The following is a 12,045-nucleotide window of genomic DNA, read 5'->3' on the forward strand; positions in this document are numbered from 1 at the left end:
CGGGCACACCCCCGAGGCCCAGCCCCCTTCCTCCAAGTCCCCAGTTCCCCCGCCGTGGACCGGGACCCATGGGACGCGGGCTGAAGCTAAAGACTGGGCAGCGGCTGTCGTGGGGGCCAGTTACCAAAGCCGTGGGCTTCCGAGTACGTCTCCGGGTGGCCGCCCGGGACCCCGCAGTGACGCAGGCTGGCCGGGAGAGGCCACCGCCTGGGGAGGGGCGGGCCCGGCCGGGGCAGCGGCTGCTTCCTCTGCGAGTCCCTCGAGGGGCCTGAGTCTGGGCGGGCGCGGCGGGCGGGGCGGGGGCCAGGGCCTGGACACCTGCGTTCTCCGGGGCTCGCGGCAGGAGGGCCGGGCCGGGCCGGGGCTCGGGCGCGAGAAGGGGAGCCGGGGAGGCGGGGCCCACGCGCGGGCTCGGGAGCCGGCCCCGCCCCGCCCCGCCCCGCCCGCGCCCCCTTCCCTCCCCATTGTCCTCAGACAAAGCGGTCGCCGCCCCCCGCCCGGCCCCGGGTCGCGGTCGCCCTCCCGCCTCCCCGCCCGCGTCTCCGGCTCTCCCTCGGTCCCACTCCTCCTCCCTCGGACGCCTGCTCCTCCGCACCCCTCCCGTGGGAGCCCCGCGCGTGTGAGTCGGCTGCGGGGCTGCGGCCTCGGGGCGGGGGTGTCTCGCGCCGCCCGCCCCGGCGCGGACCTCGGGCTCCTCCCGTCGAGCCGCGGTTGCCTGTCGGTGCGCCCCGAGCCGGTGGGACGGCGGGCTCCGCGGGGCCGCTGAGCCGGGAGCCGGGGCGCGGAGCCGGGGCGCGGAGCCGGGGCGCGGCCCGGGCCGGGGGCTGCCGCAGGAGGGGCGGGGGCGGGCGCCGGGGTTCCGGGAGCCCCGGGGTGGGCGCACCCGCGCCCCGCGCCCCGCTGCCTCCCCGGACGCCGGCTCCTCCCGGCTCCCCGACGCCGCTCCAGTCCCGGCTCCCTCCCGGCGGGACTCCCGGACCCCTCCCCGCCCCCCCCGCCCCCCGCCTCTGGGGCGGCGGTGGGGAAACCCGGCCTGGTCCTCCTCCTCGCGCCGCCCCCGCCCCCGCTCCCCGGCCGCTCCGGGCTCTCGCCTCCCTCGTTACGACTCCTTTTCCGCCCTTCTCTCCGCTCACATCCTCGGGCCTCCCCGATACCATGAACCCCGCGCTGCCAATTCTGACTGCTGTCTCCTCGCCCTGAATCTCTATTCTTCCTCTCAGGGCCGCGACGCCACCTCCGCCGGGCCCACTGCTTTTTCACTTTCTGTTTCCCCGTTACTTTGCCCTCCATCTTCTCACTCTTCCCCGCCCGGGCCTGGGCCCATCTCGGTGTCCCTCCTCTGCCCCTCTGCTTCCCCTCCCCCTACCCCCAGGACCTCTGGAGCCTCTCTTTCCTGTTCTCTAGCCCAGCACTTCCCACCCCTACCTCCGCGCGACCATGGCTACCATCCCGGACTGGAAGCTACAGCTGCTGGCCCGACGGCGGCAGGAGGAGGCGGCCCTTCGTGGCCGGGAGAAGGCTGAGCGGGATCGTCTGTCCCAGATGCCAGCCTGGAAGCGGGGAATCCTGGAGCGCCGCCGGGCCAAGCTTGGTCTGTCTCCTGGAGAACCTAGCCCTGCCCCTGGGACTACAGAGGCTGGACCTCCAGACCCAGATGAGTCTGCTGTCCTCCTAGAAGCCATTGGGCCGGTGCACCAGAACCGATTCATTCGGCAGGAGCGCCAGCAGCAGCAGCAGCAGCAGCAGCAGCAGCAGCGCAATGAAGAGTTACTTGCAGAGAGAAGGCCTGGGCCTTTGGAGGCCCGGGAGAGGAGACCCAGTCCTGGGGAAATTCGAGATCAGAGCCCCAAGGGAAGAGACTCAAAAGAAGAGCGGCTCAGTCCCAGGGAGGCCAGAGAGAGGAAGTTGGGGATAGGGGGAGCCCGAGAGTTGAGCCCCAGAACTTCAGAGGCTTGGGACTGGAGGCAGAGCCCAGGAGAGTCTGGAGACAGGAGCTCTAGACTGTCAGAGGCACGGAAATGGAGGCTGAGCCCTGGAGAAACTCCAGAGTGGAGTCTGAGACTGGCAGAGCCTGCAGAACAAAGCCCCAGGAGAAAAGAGGTGGTGGAAAGTAGACTGAGCCCCGCAGAATCTGACAACCAGAAGTTGGAGCTGTCAGAGTCCCATAAATGGAGGCCCGACTCTGGAGAGTCTCAGGAACAGAGTTTGGTACAACGGGAGGCATCAGGGTGGAGGCCCAGCTCAGAAGAAGAAAGAAAAGACTGTTTGGAGGAATGTAGGAGAAAAGAAGAGAGACCAATTCCAACACTGGCCTCAGAAGAGATTACAAAGGTGTCAGAGACCCTGACAAGGGAGGCTCCAGAGAGCAGCTCTGGAGAGATGGAGGCAGCAGAGCAAAGGCCCGGCCCTGTGGAGGATAGTGAGAGGGGCCTGAGGCTGACAGAAGGCTGGAAATGGACCCTGAACTCTGGAAAGGTTCGAGAACGGACACCCAGGGACACAGAGACTCAACCTCAGAAACCCCCAGAGGCTGCTGAGAAGTATCTGGGGCCTCTTGGTACAGAGGCTGGAGAAGGGGAGGCTGAGAAGGAGAAGGCAGGGGCTCTGAGCAGGCCTCTGAGAACCCTGCAGAACTGTAGCTCTGTGCCCTCCCCCTTCCCACCAGAGGACGCTGGGACTAAAGGCTCTACGAGGCAGGAAGAGGAAGCGGTGGATCTCCGGCCCCCACCAACAGCCCCTCTGTTTCCCCTACCCCCAGCCCCACCTGCTCCCCAGTCCCCTGGGGATCCCCTCATGAACCGTCTGTTCTATGGGGTGAAGGCAGGGCCAGGGGTGGGGACCCCTCGCCGCAGTGGACACACCTTCACAGTCAACCCCCGGCGGTCTGTGCCCCCAGCAGCCCCCAGCACTCCCGCCACCCCAGCCGCGGCTGATGTTGCAGTTCCTGGAGTTGGGAAGAAGCGGTACCCGACTGCGGAGGAGATCTTGGTTCTGGGGGGCTACCTCCGCCTCAGCCGCAGCTGCCTTGTCAAGGGGTCCCCCGAAAGGCACCACAAACAGGTAGGGAGCAGCCCTCAGACTTCTCAGAAGCCTCAGCTCTCTCTGGCCTCCTTTCTTTTTTATAGCCCTGTATTCTTGTCTTCCTCTATTCTTTCTTGTTAATTCCTGCCACTACCCTTCCTCCTCTATGCACACCCTTCCTTCTTGTTGTAGCCCTCATTTTCCATTCATTTCCAAGCCCAAGGGTTCTGTCCCAAATCAAGTGCTGTCCCTGGGTGTGTCTCCCAGGGTGTGCCCAGGCTGCTCACTCTTCACCCTCGGGCTCTGGGTCCTTCCTCCCTGCCCCTTCAGCTCCCCCTCCCCTGGGCCGCCCCATTTCTTCCCTTCCTCTGAGCCGTGCCAAACCCAGCCCTCCTGGTGGGAGAGTCAGACTGAGGCTCCAGCCTAGAATCTATGGGAGCAGGGTCATCAGGTTGAAAGCACATACAGCCTTCCAGGGAAGAGGATGTTGGGGCAGGAAGCCTGAAGAGGCACAGCGGGTGGCTTTGGGGTTCCAGAGAGAAGTGAGTGGAGGAAGGTCTCAGCCCCAAGGCTGAGGGGGCAGAACTGAACGAGGGGATCTCCGCGGGAGGGGGTGAGGGGATGGAATAGGGCTGGCCAAAGAGCCAAGAGAAGACTTCTGAACCTCAAATCTGCTCCATGGGAGAGGCGCACACAGAGGCCATTTGAAGTGGGTGACCTCAGGGTTACACACCCCCAGCTGGGCCACTGCCTTAGACAGTGCTCCCTTCTCTCTTGGGACAAGAAAAGCCTTCTCTTCTTCCAAAATTCCCCCTCCCCTTCCCCTTCTTCCTTCTTCCCTGGGCTTCCCCTCCTTCCCCAGAACTGGCTCAGCAGTTGGTTTCCCTCCCTCCCCAGTCTTCCTGCTGCCCTTGCTGCCCTGGCCTCTCCCTCCCCTTGGAGTAGCAAAAGAGAGAAGTGACTTTGGAGGCCCTGTGCCCAAAGCAGGGAATACAATGGAAGTTGGGGACAGGGGTGGGGGCTGAAGCCAGCAGAGGATCAGAGGTTAAAACTGGAAAAAGGACGAAGTGCAGGAAGTGGGATCAGCCAGGCTTCTTGCCCTGGCTTCAGCCCAGTCCCTTCCTCACACACCACCCAGTTTCCAGTTTGAAAATGTCTAAGGAGAGAGAGGCTCCTGCACCAAACACATCTCCCCAGAGACCAGGAAGCCCTTCCTAGTCTGCAGTCCTCATCTCCTCTGACATCCTCAGATTTGGTTCTTTTGTGTGTCCCTGGTCAGTGGGAAACCACAGGGACCAACGACCTAGATGAAGCTTGCAGGTCACTTGCTCCCCCGGTTCATCTCACATGAAGCTCAAGCTCCCATCCCTGAGCCATGGTACCTGAGTCTATCCTGAGCACTCTGGCTGCAACCAGCCCCTTCTTTCCTGGGCTGGGCAGATGTGAGGAAGTAGGTCAGGAACTGCCTGGATGAGGCGTTCAAACAAGTGACTTCCTATTGAGGTTGGCCTCTGCCTTTGGGGAGGAAAAGCAGAGGGAGGCCTGGAGTTTGGGGACCATATGAGAGCAGGGCAGAACCTGTGGTAGTGACCATACCTAGGTGAGGGAGAAGGGGAGCAGGAAGCAGATCACCCAAACAGGAAGCCTGGAGTGGGGGCGGGAAGGCTGGTAGGGCTGAGTGGGTAAATGCTGGGCCATGGGCCTGCCAGAACTGCTCAGGATGTGGTGAGAGAATAAGGAAGCGAGCTGCTCTGGGGGTGGGGGTGGGGAAGCAGCACAGAGTTCTCTAGACCCAGACACCTCCCCCTCCACCCCACGTCAGGCTGCCTTCCCTCTCTCTGCACCCTGCTCAGCACAGACTGGTGTGCCTTGACCCAGCTCTGACCCGACCCACTAGCTCGGAACCAGAGGACCCCACACACACCCCACCCTACCCACCCCGCCAGTTCCCTAAATTACTCCTGTTTGCAAGCTAATGTCATCAAACACATCCTTGCCACAGGACAGAAATCCCAGCCCTGCCCTGTGGCTGGTGTCCTTTCTGAGAGCCCCTTCTAGCTGAGAGCTGGGCTCCTCCCCTCTCTGGCCCCCTTGTGACTTTATATAGCTGATGGGAGAGGAACAAGTGAATCACCCCCCTCTGTTTCCCGCCCCACTCCACCCTCAGCTCCCATGCAGGCTGTGCATTCCTGAGGAGCCCAGTCAGAAGTTGGGGCAGGGGTGAGGGGAGGGGGGTGAGGAGAGAAAAAGGGTTGGGGAAGAGAGACAAACATGACTCAGAACAAATAAAATGAATCTTTTTTCAGAATGGATAATAAACTACAGAGCTTGTTGTCCCAAAAGGGGATGTGAAAAGAAAACAAGTGGGTCCCCAGGAGTTTAGGTAAATCTGTCAGTAACGGAACCAGAAGTGGTCCTTTTTGAAAAGTTGGGACGTAAGGGGTCTGGTTGCTGTCCCTCGTGTCTACCAGCAGTTCCACAGACAGACTGTGTACCTCCCACAGTTGGGTCTCTGGGGACCACATCTGAGGTTGGAGCAGCCCTTCCTTACTCACTGTGGCAACTTCCACGTTCTAATGGACAGCAGACCCAGGATAACAAATGTAAATTCCCTGGTACATTAGAAGGTGGTAAGTAATTGTGTGTGTGTGTGTGGGGGGGGTGGGTTAGAACAGGGTAAGTGGAACCTAGAGGGCCAGAAGGTTGGGGGTGTGAATGTGAACTTTCACTAAGGTGACTGGGAGAGAGGGAGCCATGGGGATATTTGGGGGAAGAGTGTTCCAGGCAGGAGGAATAGCCAGCGAAAGGCCCTGAGATGGGAGTGCCCCTGGTGAGCCAAGTGGAGCCCTGACCAGGGTGGCTGGAGCGGAAACAGATGCCTGAGAGGTGAGGCGGGAGCGGCACAGGGGCTCCAGTACCCTGTGGGCCTCAATCAGGCTCTGGCTTTGCCTGCCACTGAGATGAGGAGCCAATGCCAGCTCCAGAGCCAAGGTGCCTCTGAGTTCCAGCTTCCTGTGAGGACCCAGGTTTCACATTCCATCTAGCCTTTAGCATCCACCTGTCCAGCCACCCTCCCAGCTTCTGTCTTCTCAAGGATGCAGGGCCCAAGCCCTGGCTCCCCCAACAGGCACTTGGGAAGGCCCGAGTAGATGATCTGGACCTTTCCAAGTAGTTCACATGGAATCCTCCTGTTTGTCGTCTTAATCGCTTTGGCTCCCAGAGTTAATCCCACTCTGCCCCTGCCTCCCTGAGCTTCTTAGAAGGGCAAAGGGGAAGGGTAGAAAGGCAGTGAGGACAGCTGGAGCTGGCCTGCTCTGGGGACAGCGTGTTTGTGAAGGATTTTCTGTCCTCTCAGGTCCCCTCTGGCTCTTCGCCTGTCTGTGCATGCATTCTCCACCCCAACCTGTGTTTGCATGGACTTTCCTCTCTGCCCTGCCACCTCCCCAAGCTGGGCCTTGCAGGGACTCAAGGGCCCTTCTCTCCTGTGTGTCAGGGTAGAGTCTTGTTTCCTCTGGGCCTCTCGGTAGGTCTCTTCTCCCCTCCCAGGCCCTAGCCCCAGTTTGTTGTGAGTCCACTCGGGCTCTAGGAGAAGAGTGAGGGGAGCAGGAGGGCACAGTATCCAGGCTGCTGGGTTTCCCAGGCACCCCAGGGGGCCTACGGTGCGGAAACCAATGTGCTTGTCTTTGCTTCTGCCTGGGACTGTGTCCAGTCAGCTATTTCCTGCCAGGTCAAACTTCCCTCCTCTCCGGGAAGCCTTCCTGATTGCCCTCAACGGTGCCTAAGGATTCAGCTCTGATTACAGGAGTATATTTTTTCATTTCTTTTTACCCTCCCACCACCCACAGTCTAAAGAGTAGGAACCCGAGTCCTGTATTGCTCCCCTCTGCCCAGGCAGTGCGGAGTCTGATGTTTTGGAAATGCTATGATAGAAGAGGGAAAATCTGGAATTGGAGGGCCTGTATCAGAAGGAAAACCGGCCCCGCGGCCCCGGGTGGATGCTCCGCTCCGGCTTCCCTCCGCCTTGCACGCGTTCCCCTGGGCGGGCGCCTCCCGGGCTGAACTTCGGCCTCCCCCTTCTCTCCCACCCTAGCTCAAGATCTCCTTCAGCGAGACAGCACTGGAGACCACGTACCAGTACCCCTCGGAGAGCTCGGTGCTGGAGGACTTGGGCCCGGATCCTGAGGCTCCCGGTGCCCCCAGCCCCCCGGCGGCCCAGCCTGACGACGACGACGACGACGACGACGACGACGACGAGGAGCTGCTGCTGCTGCAGCGGGAGCTCCGGGGCGGCCTGCGCACCAAGGCCCTGATCGTGGGTGAGCGGAGGCTCCGCCGGTCCGAGGGCGCCCCCTGGCGTCCAGGGCGGACACTGCGCCCTGGGAGGGAAGGGGCGGCGTGAGTCTGGGCAGGCAGGACCTCCAGCAGGACCTCCGGGCGCACCGCTCTCCTTCACAGATGGGGAAGTGGAAGTGCATGCACAAGGGGTCTCCAGATTTCAGAACCAGGACCCCTTCTGAGCACTCTCGTGTGCTTAAAAACACCGGGTTTGGGTCAGACAGGCCTGCATTTGATTTCCGTCTTGTTTCTTACATGGGGTGTAACCTCCAGGAAATCACCTGATCTCTGGCCTCAGTTTATTAATTATGACATGGGGTTAATAATAACCACCGCCTGGGGTTTACTGAGAAGGTTCAGTAATGTTTACGAGGCACCCTGTAACTATGGCTGGCCATCAAATTACTTAATCTCCTCTGGTGCTACTATGTGATTAAACAGGTTGTAAGAATGCCTGGCACAGGATGCGAGCTAGGTGAACAATGACTGCTGGTACTGTAGGAGCAGGTGCTGGGCATGGAAAACACTGACTTGCTCAGTGTAGAGAGTAAGTGGGGACGGTGGATGGCAGAGGCCCTCACTCACTCTGTAACCATTACTGCCTCCTCTCCCACAGATGAGTCCTGCCGGAGGTGACCCTCCTTCAACAGAGGGTCTGTCTATACCCCCCTTTTCCAGAATTGAAGATCCTGGAGCCCAGAAGATTGAGAACAGAGAGACCCTGAAAATGAGCTTGGCAGTGAGGGGCAACCAACATCTTCCAACCTTCTTTCCTCATCCTGTTTATGGGAGCAGAGCTAGTCACCCAATTTCCACCCTCACCAAAGATCCCTGGTGTGAGTGTGTCAGACATGCTGGTGGCATCCTAGGTGAATTAAGAATGAGCATCACGTCCTGGGGAGGATCACAGGGCTCACTGGGGCTGGGGTGTAGCACCTCCTCCATCTCCACACTCTCCCTTCAGCCTTCCTTGACTCCCCACCACCCCGTGGGGGCTCTGAGGATTTAAGCACTCATCCTGGACAGCCTGCCCCATTCCATTTACAGGCCCCTCTCCTTTGTATTCCTTAGGGCATTGCCCCCTTGCTTATACCTCCTGCCTCCTCCCCTGACCACCAGCCTGGTTTACAAATCCCATTAGCTCCCAGCCCCACCTGCCGAAGTCCCAGGTTTACAAGCACACCTAACTGTTGAGTCCATATGGAACACCCCCCCCCCTCCCGCCCTTTGTCTCTTTGGGGGTGTGGCTTCCTCCACTTTTGCTCAGTATTACTGTACCTCAGTTGTCCTCAAGAAGGAGAGCTGGGGATTTTAACCCTGTACCCCCACCTCATTATTTAATTCTGTTCCTTCCAGTGGTTCACAATTTAATTGAATTGCAAGTGGGTGTGGGGTGACTAACAAGGCCCCTCAACCCTTCTCCCCCATTTCTCCTTCCTTATCAACTGCCTGTTTGTTTTTTAAGTTTTCCATAATAAAACGGAGATCTCTCCAACTCTCCTGCTGCTTTTCCTTCTTTAGAAAAAGGTATGGGGTGGGGGAGGCTCTGTGTTCCTCATTCCAAGCCGCTCCCATCTTCCTATTGGCCACGAAGAGGTAGTGGCCACAGCTGCGGCGGTGGGGTGATGGAGATGAAACAGGAACTCAGCATTGACATGAAGAAAGGGCTCTGGGAGAGCCCTGTAGCTGTTGCTTGAAGGAGTGGCAGGAAAAGGACCAGTTTAAGGAAGGACAGAAAGAATCCACTAAACTGGAAGTGCCATTGGGAAGCCTGGGTGGCTCAGCGGTTGAGGGTCTGCCTTCGGCTCAGGTCTTGTGATCCCGGGGTCCTGGAATTGAATCCCACATCAGGCTCCCTGCATGGAGCCTGCTTCTCCCTCTACTTGTGTCTCTGCCTCTCTCTGTGTCTCTCATGAATAAATAAAATCTTCAAAAAAATAAACTGGAAGTGCCACAAGGGCAGACTGTAGTTGGGTTTAATGAAGCATCCCCATACCTCACAAAATTATCCCTAGCACACTTGCAAAATTATTACTAGAATGACTGAACAAACATGAATAGATGAAAAGAGCTAAAATATTGGAAACAGGACATTCTGAGTTGAAGAACTCCAGTATTTAGAAGCAGCTAGCTAGTGTGTAACACTGGCTAATCTAGGGGCTTTTACTCCAAGACTTGGCACCATAAATAATAAATCTAAAATTGCTGCAAAATATAGTGTATGTTTCCTGGAGTGTCTGGGTGGCTTAGTTAAGTGTCAGCTTTTGGCTCAGGTCATGATCCCAGGGTCTGGAGTGGAGCCCCATATCTGGCTCCCTGCTCAGTGGGGAATCTGTTTCTTGCTCTCCCTCTCCCATTGCCCCTTCCCTTGCTCATGTTCTCTGTCATTCTGTCTAAAATAATTTTTTTTTTTTAAAGTGTGGTTTTCTGGGCAGCCCGGGTGGCTCAGGGGTTTGGCGCCGCCTTGGGCCCAGGGCATGATCCTGGAGATCCTGGAGATTGAATCCCACGTCTGGCTCCCTGCATGGAGCCTGCTTCTCCCTCTACCTGGGTCTCTGCGTCTCTCTCTCTCATTCTCTCTCTCTGCGTGTGTGTGTGTGTGTGTGTGTGTGTGTGTGTCTCATGAATAAATAAAATCTTTTTAAAAAAACAAAAAAATAAGGTGTGGTTTTCTAAAAAAAAAAAAAAGTCTGTTAAACAATGGGTTTTATATCTCTAAAGGTTTACTTAAGAACCATTGATAAGGGGGGATCCCTGAGTGGCTTAGCCTGCCTTTGGCCCAGGGCGTGATCCTGGAGTCTCAGGATCCAGTCCCACATCGGACGCCCTGCATGGAGCCTGCTTCTCCCTCTGCCTGTGTCTCTCATGAGTAGATAACTAAAATCTTAGCAAAACAAACGAACAACAACAACAAAAAAAAACATTGATAGGGACACCTGGGTGGCTCAGTGGTTGAGTGTCTCCCTTCAGTTCAGGTCGTGATCACAGGATCCTGTGAGCAGAGTCCTGCAACGGGCTCCCCACTGGGAGCCTGCTTCTACCTCTGCCTGTGTCTCTGCTTGTGTGTGTGTGTGTGTGTCTCATGAGTAAATAAATAAAATCTTAAAAAAAAAAAAAACATTGATATTTCACGGCTTTGTTGCCCAAGTATAGTTAATTGAGAGATTTTCCCATTTCAAAGAATTTCTATCTTCTACATATGTGGCAGGCACATCTATAGTTTACTTATCAGGTATTTTTTTTTTTTTTTTTCCAGTTTGCTAGGGTAGTAAAGACATGTTTGAGTAGTTATAGTCCTACCACTACAGGAATTTTCTCAGCTTAGTCAGAGGAGACCCCCTTTTACTAAATACAAAATAAGACAAACCGACCTTAAACGAATACCAAAACGAATACCAAAGTCTTTAACTTACTAGCAAAGGAACAACAAAGGTGTTAAAACAATAAGCCAGTTTAGAGAGTATGGAGGGAAACAATGCTTATACTCGTAGCTAATTAAATAAAGACCCTAATAGTTGTGACCCAGGAAACCAGAGGCAGGAAGCTCTGAGACGCCAGGGGTGCCCACAGTCCATCTCAGAAACAGAAAACAATGCATCTAAGAAGCCAGTGCTGGGCATGCCCCCCGGTGGCGCAGCGGTTTGGCGCCGCCTTCGGCCGAGGGCGTGATCCTGGAGACCCGGATCGAGTCCCACGTCGGGCCCCCTGCAGGGAGCTCTGCCTGCTTCTCCCTCTGCCTCTCTCTCTCTCCTCTCTCTGTCTCTCATGAATAAATAACTAAAAATCTTTAAAAAAAGAGAGAGAGCGAGCGAGCGAGCGGGAGGGCAGGCGCCGGCGAGGGCCGAGGGAGAAGCAGGCCCTCTGCAGAGCGGGCTGCCTGCGGGGGGGCTCCCTCCAGGACCCGGCATCACCAGGGCATCACCAGGGCAGCGGAGGGCAGACGCTCGACCACGGAGCCACCCAGGTGCTCCTCTGCTTATTTTTGTTTTTGTTTGTTTGTTTGTTTTTGTTTTTTTCCTCTGCTTATTTTTGAATAAGCACCGCCAGTGAATTTCTCAAGCTGTTAACAAAATGCAGAACACAGTTTACACATTCCTGAGATCGGAGGTTTTTTTTTAAATTTTTTTATGATAGTCAGAGAGAGAGAGAGAGAGAGAGGCAGAGACACAGGCAGAGGGAGAAGCAGGCTCCATGCACCGGGAGCCCGACGTGGGATTCGATCCCGGGTCTCCAGGATCGCGCCCCGGGCCAAAGGCAGGCGCCAAACCGCTGCGCCACCCAGGGATCCCAGATTGGAGGTTTTTAAAGCTGTTTCTTGCTGCTTGGAGGTCCTCGCTTGTGTCTAACGTGTATTCGTTCTTGCCACAGGTACTGGCACGAGCAAACGTCACTCCTAATCAGCATGGGCTAATTTTCATCAGCAGGGACCTAGCCTTTCAATTTGAAATAGAACCTCCCCAAACCACACACAAATCTTGCATTATTTTTGGCCCCATGCTTTATTTATTATCTACCTTGCCTCCCCCTCCTTCAGTAAGGGATTTTTGTCTGATAATTTGCCACATCCCCAGCAACTAAAACTGCTTAGCACACAGCATTTGTTGAATGAATGCGTGAGCGAGGTATCCACAGACTGACCATCAGAGGGCGACAGAAAGACTTGGTGGAAACGGAAACGAAACGTCTCAC

At 56.8% G+C, this 12,045-nt stretch overlaps 1 protein-coding gene across 4 annotated transcripts; it reads left to right on the forward strand.

Moving 5' to 3' along the window:
* Positions 1-127: 127 nt before the first annotated feature.
* Positions 128-8,851, forward strand: PPP1R18 (protein phosphatase 1 regulatory subunit 18). Of its 4 annotated transcripts, none has more exons than XM_077904810.1 (4): positions 128-143; positions 1,405-3,060; positions 5,526-5,651; positions 7,112-7,251. In XM_077904810.1, exons 2-3 carry the CDS (start codon positions 1,438-1,440, stop codon positions 5,643-5,645), a joined length of 1,743 nt encoding a protein of 580 aa, XP_077760936.1. In that variant the 5' UTR covers positions 128-143; positions 1,405-1,437; the 3' UTR covers positions 5,646-5,651; positions 7,112-7,251. The 4 variants fall into 4 exon arrangements, with proteins under 4 accessions (XP_077760936.1, XP_077760935.1, XP_077760934.1 ...); XM_077904809.1 differs by lacking the exons at positions 128-143; positions 5,526-5,651 and adding exons at positions 478-619; positions 8,035-8,851 and having other exon boundaries at positions 7,112-7,337; XM_077904808.1 differs by lacking the exons at positions 128-143; positions 5,526-5,651 and adding an exon at positions 8,035-8,851 and having other exon boundaries at positions 923-3,060; positions 7,112-7,337.
* Positions 8,852-12,045: the final 3,194 nt, after the last annotated feature.

The sequence above is a fragment of the Canis aureus genome, chromosome 7, assembly GCF_053574225.1.
Source record: "Canis aureus isolate CA01 chromosome 7, VMU_Caureus_v.1.0, whole genome shotgun sequence".
NCBI classification, from domain to species: Eukaryota; Metazoa; Chordata; class Mammalia; order Carnivora; family Canidae; genus Canis; species Canis aureus.

Bases quoted from the DNA above. Each gene is read 5' to 3' on its own strand.
- PPP1R18 (XM_077904809.1), top strand. From the start codon at position 1,438: ATGGCTACCATCCCGGACTGGAAGCTACAGCTGCTGGCCCGACGGCGG. The intron at 3,061-7,111 runs GTAGGGAGCAGC...CTCCCACCCTAG, and splicing joins CCGAAAGGCACCACAAACAG to CTCAAGATCTCCTTCAGCGA. The intron at 7,338-8,034 runs GTGAGCGGAGGC...CCCCTTTTCCAG, and splicing joins CACCAAGGCCCTGATCGTGG to AATTGAAGATCCTGGAGCCC.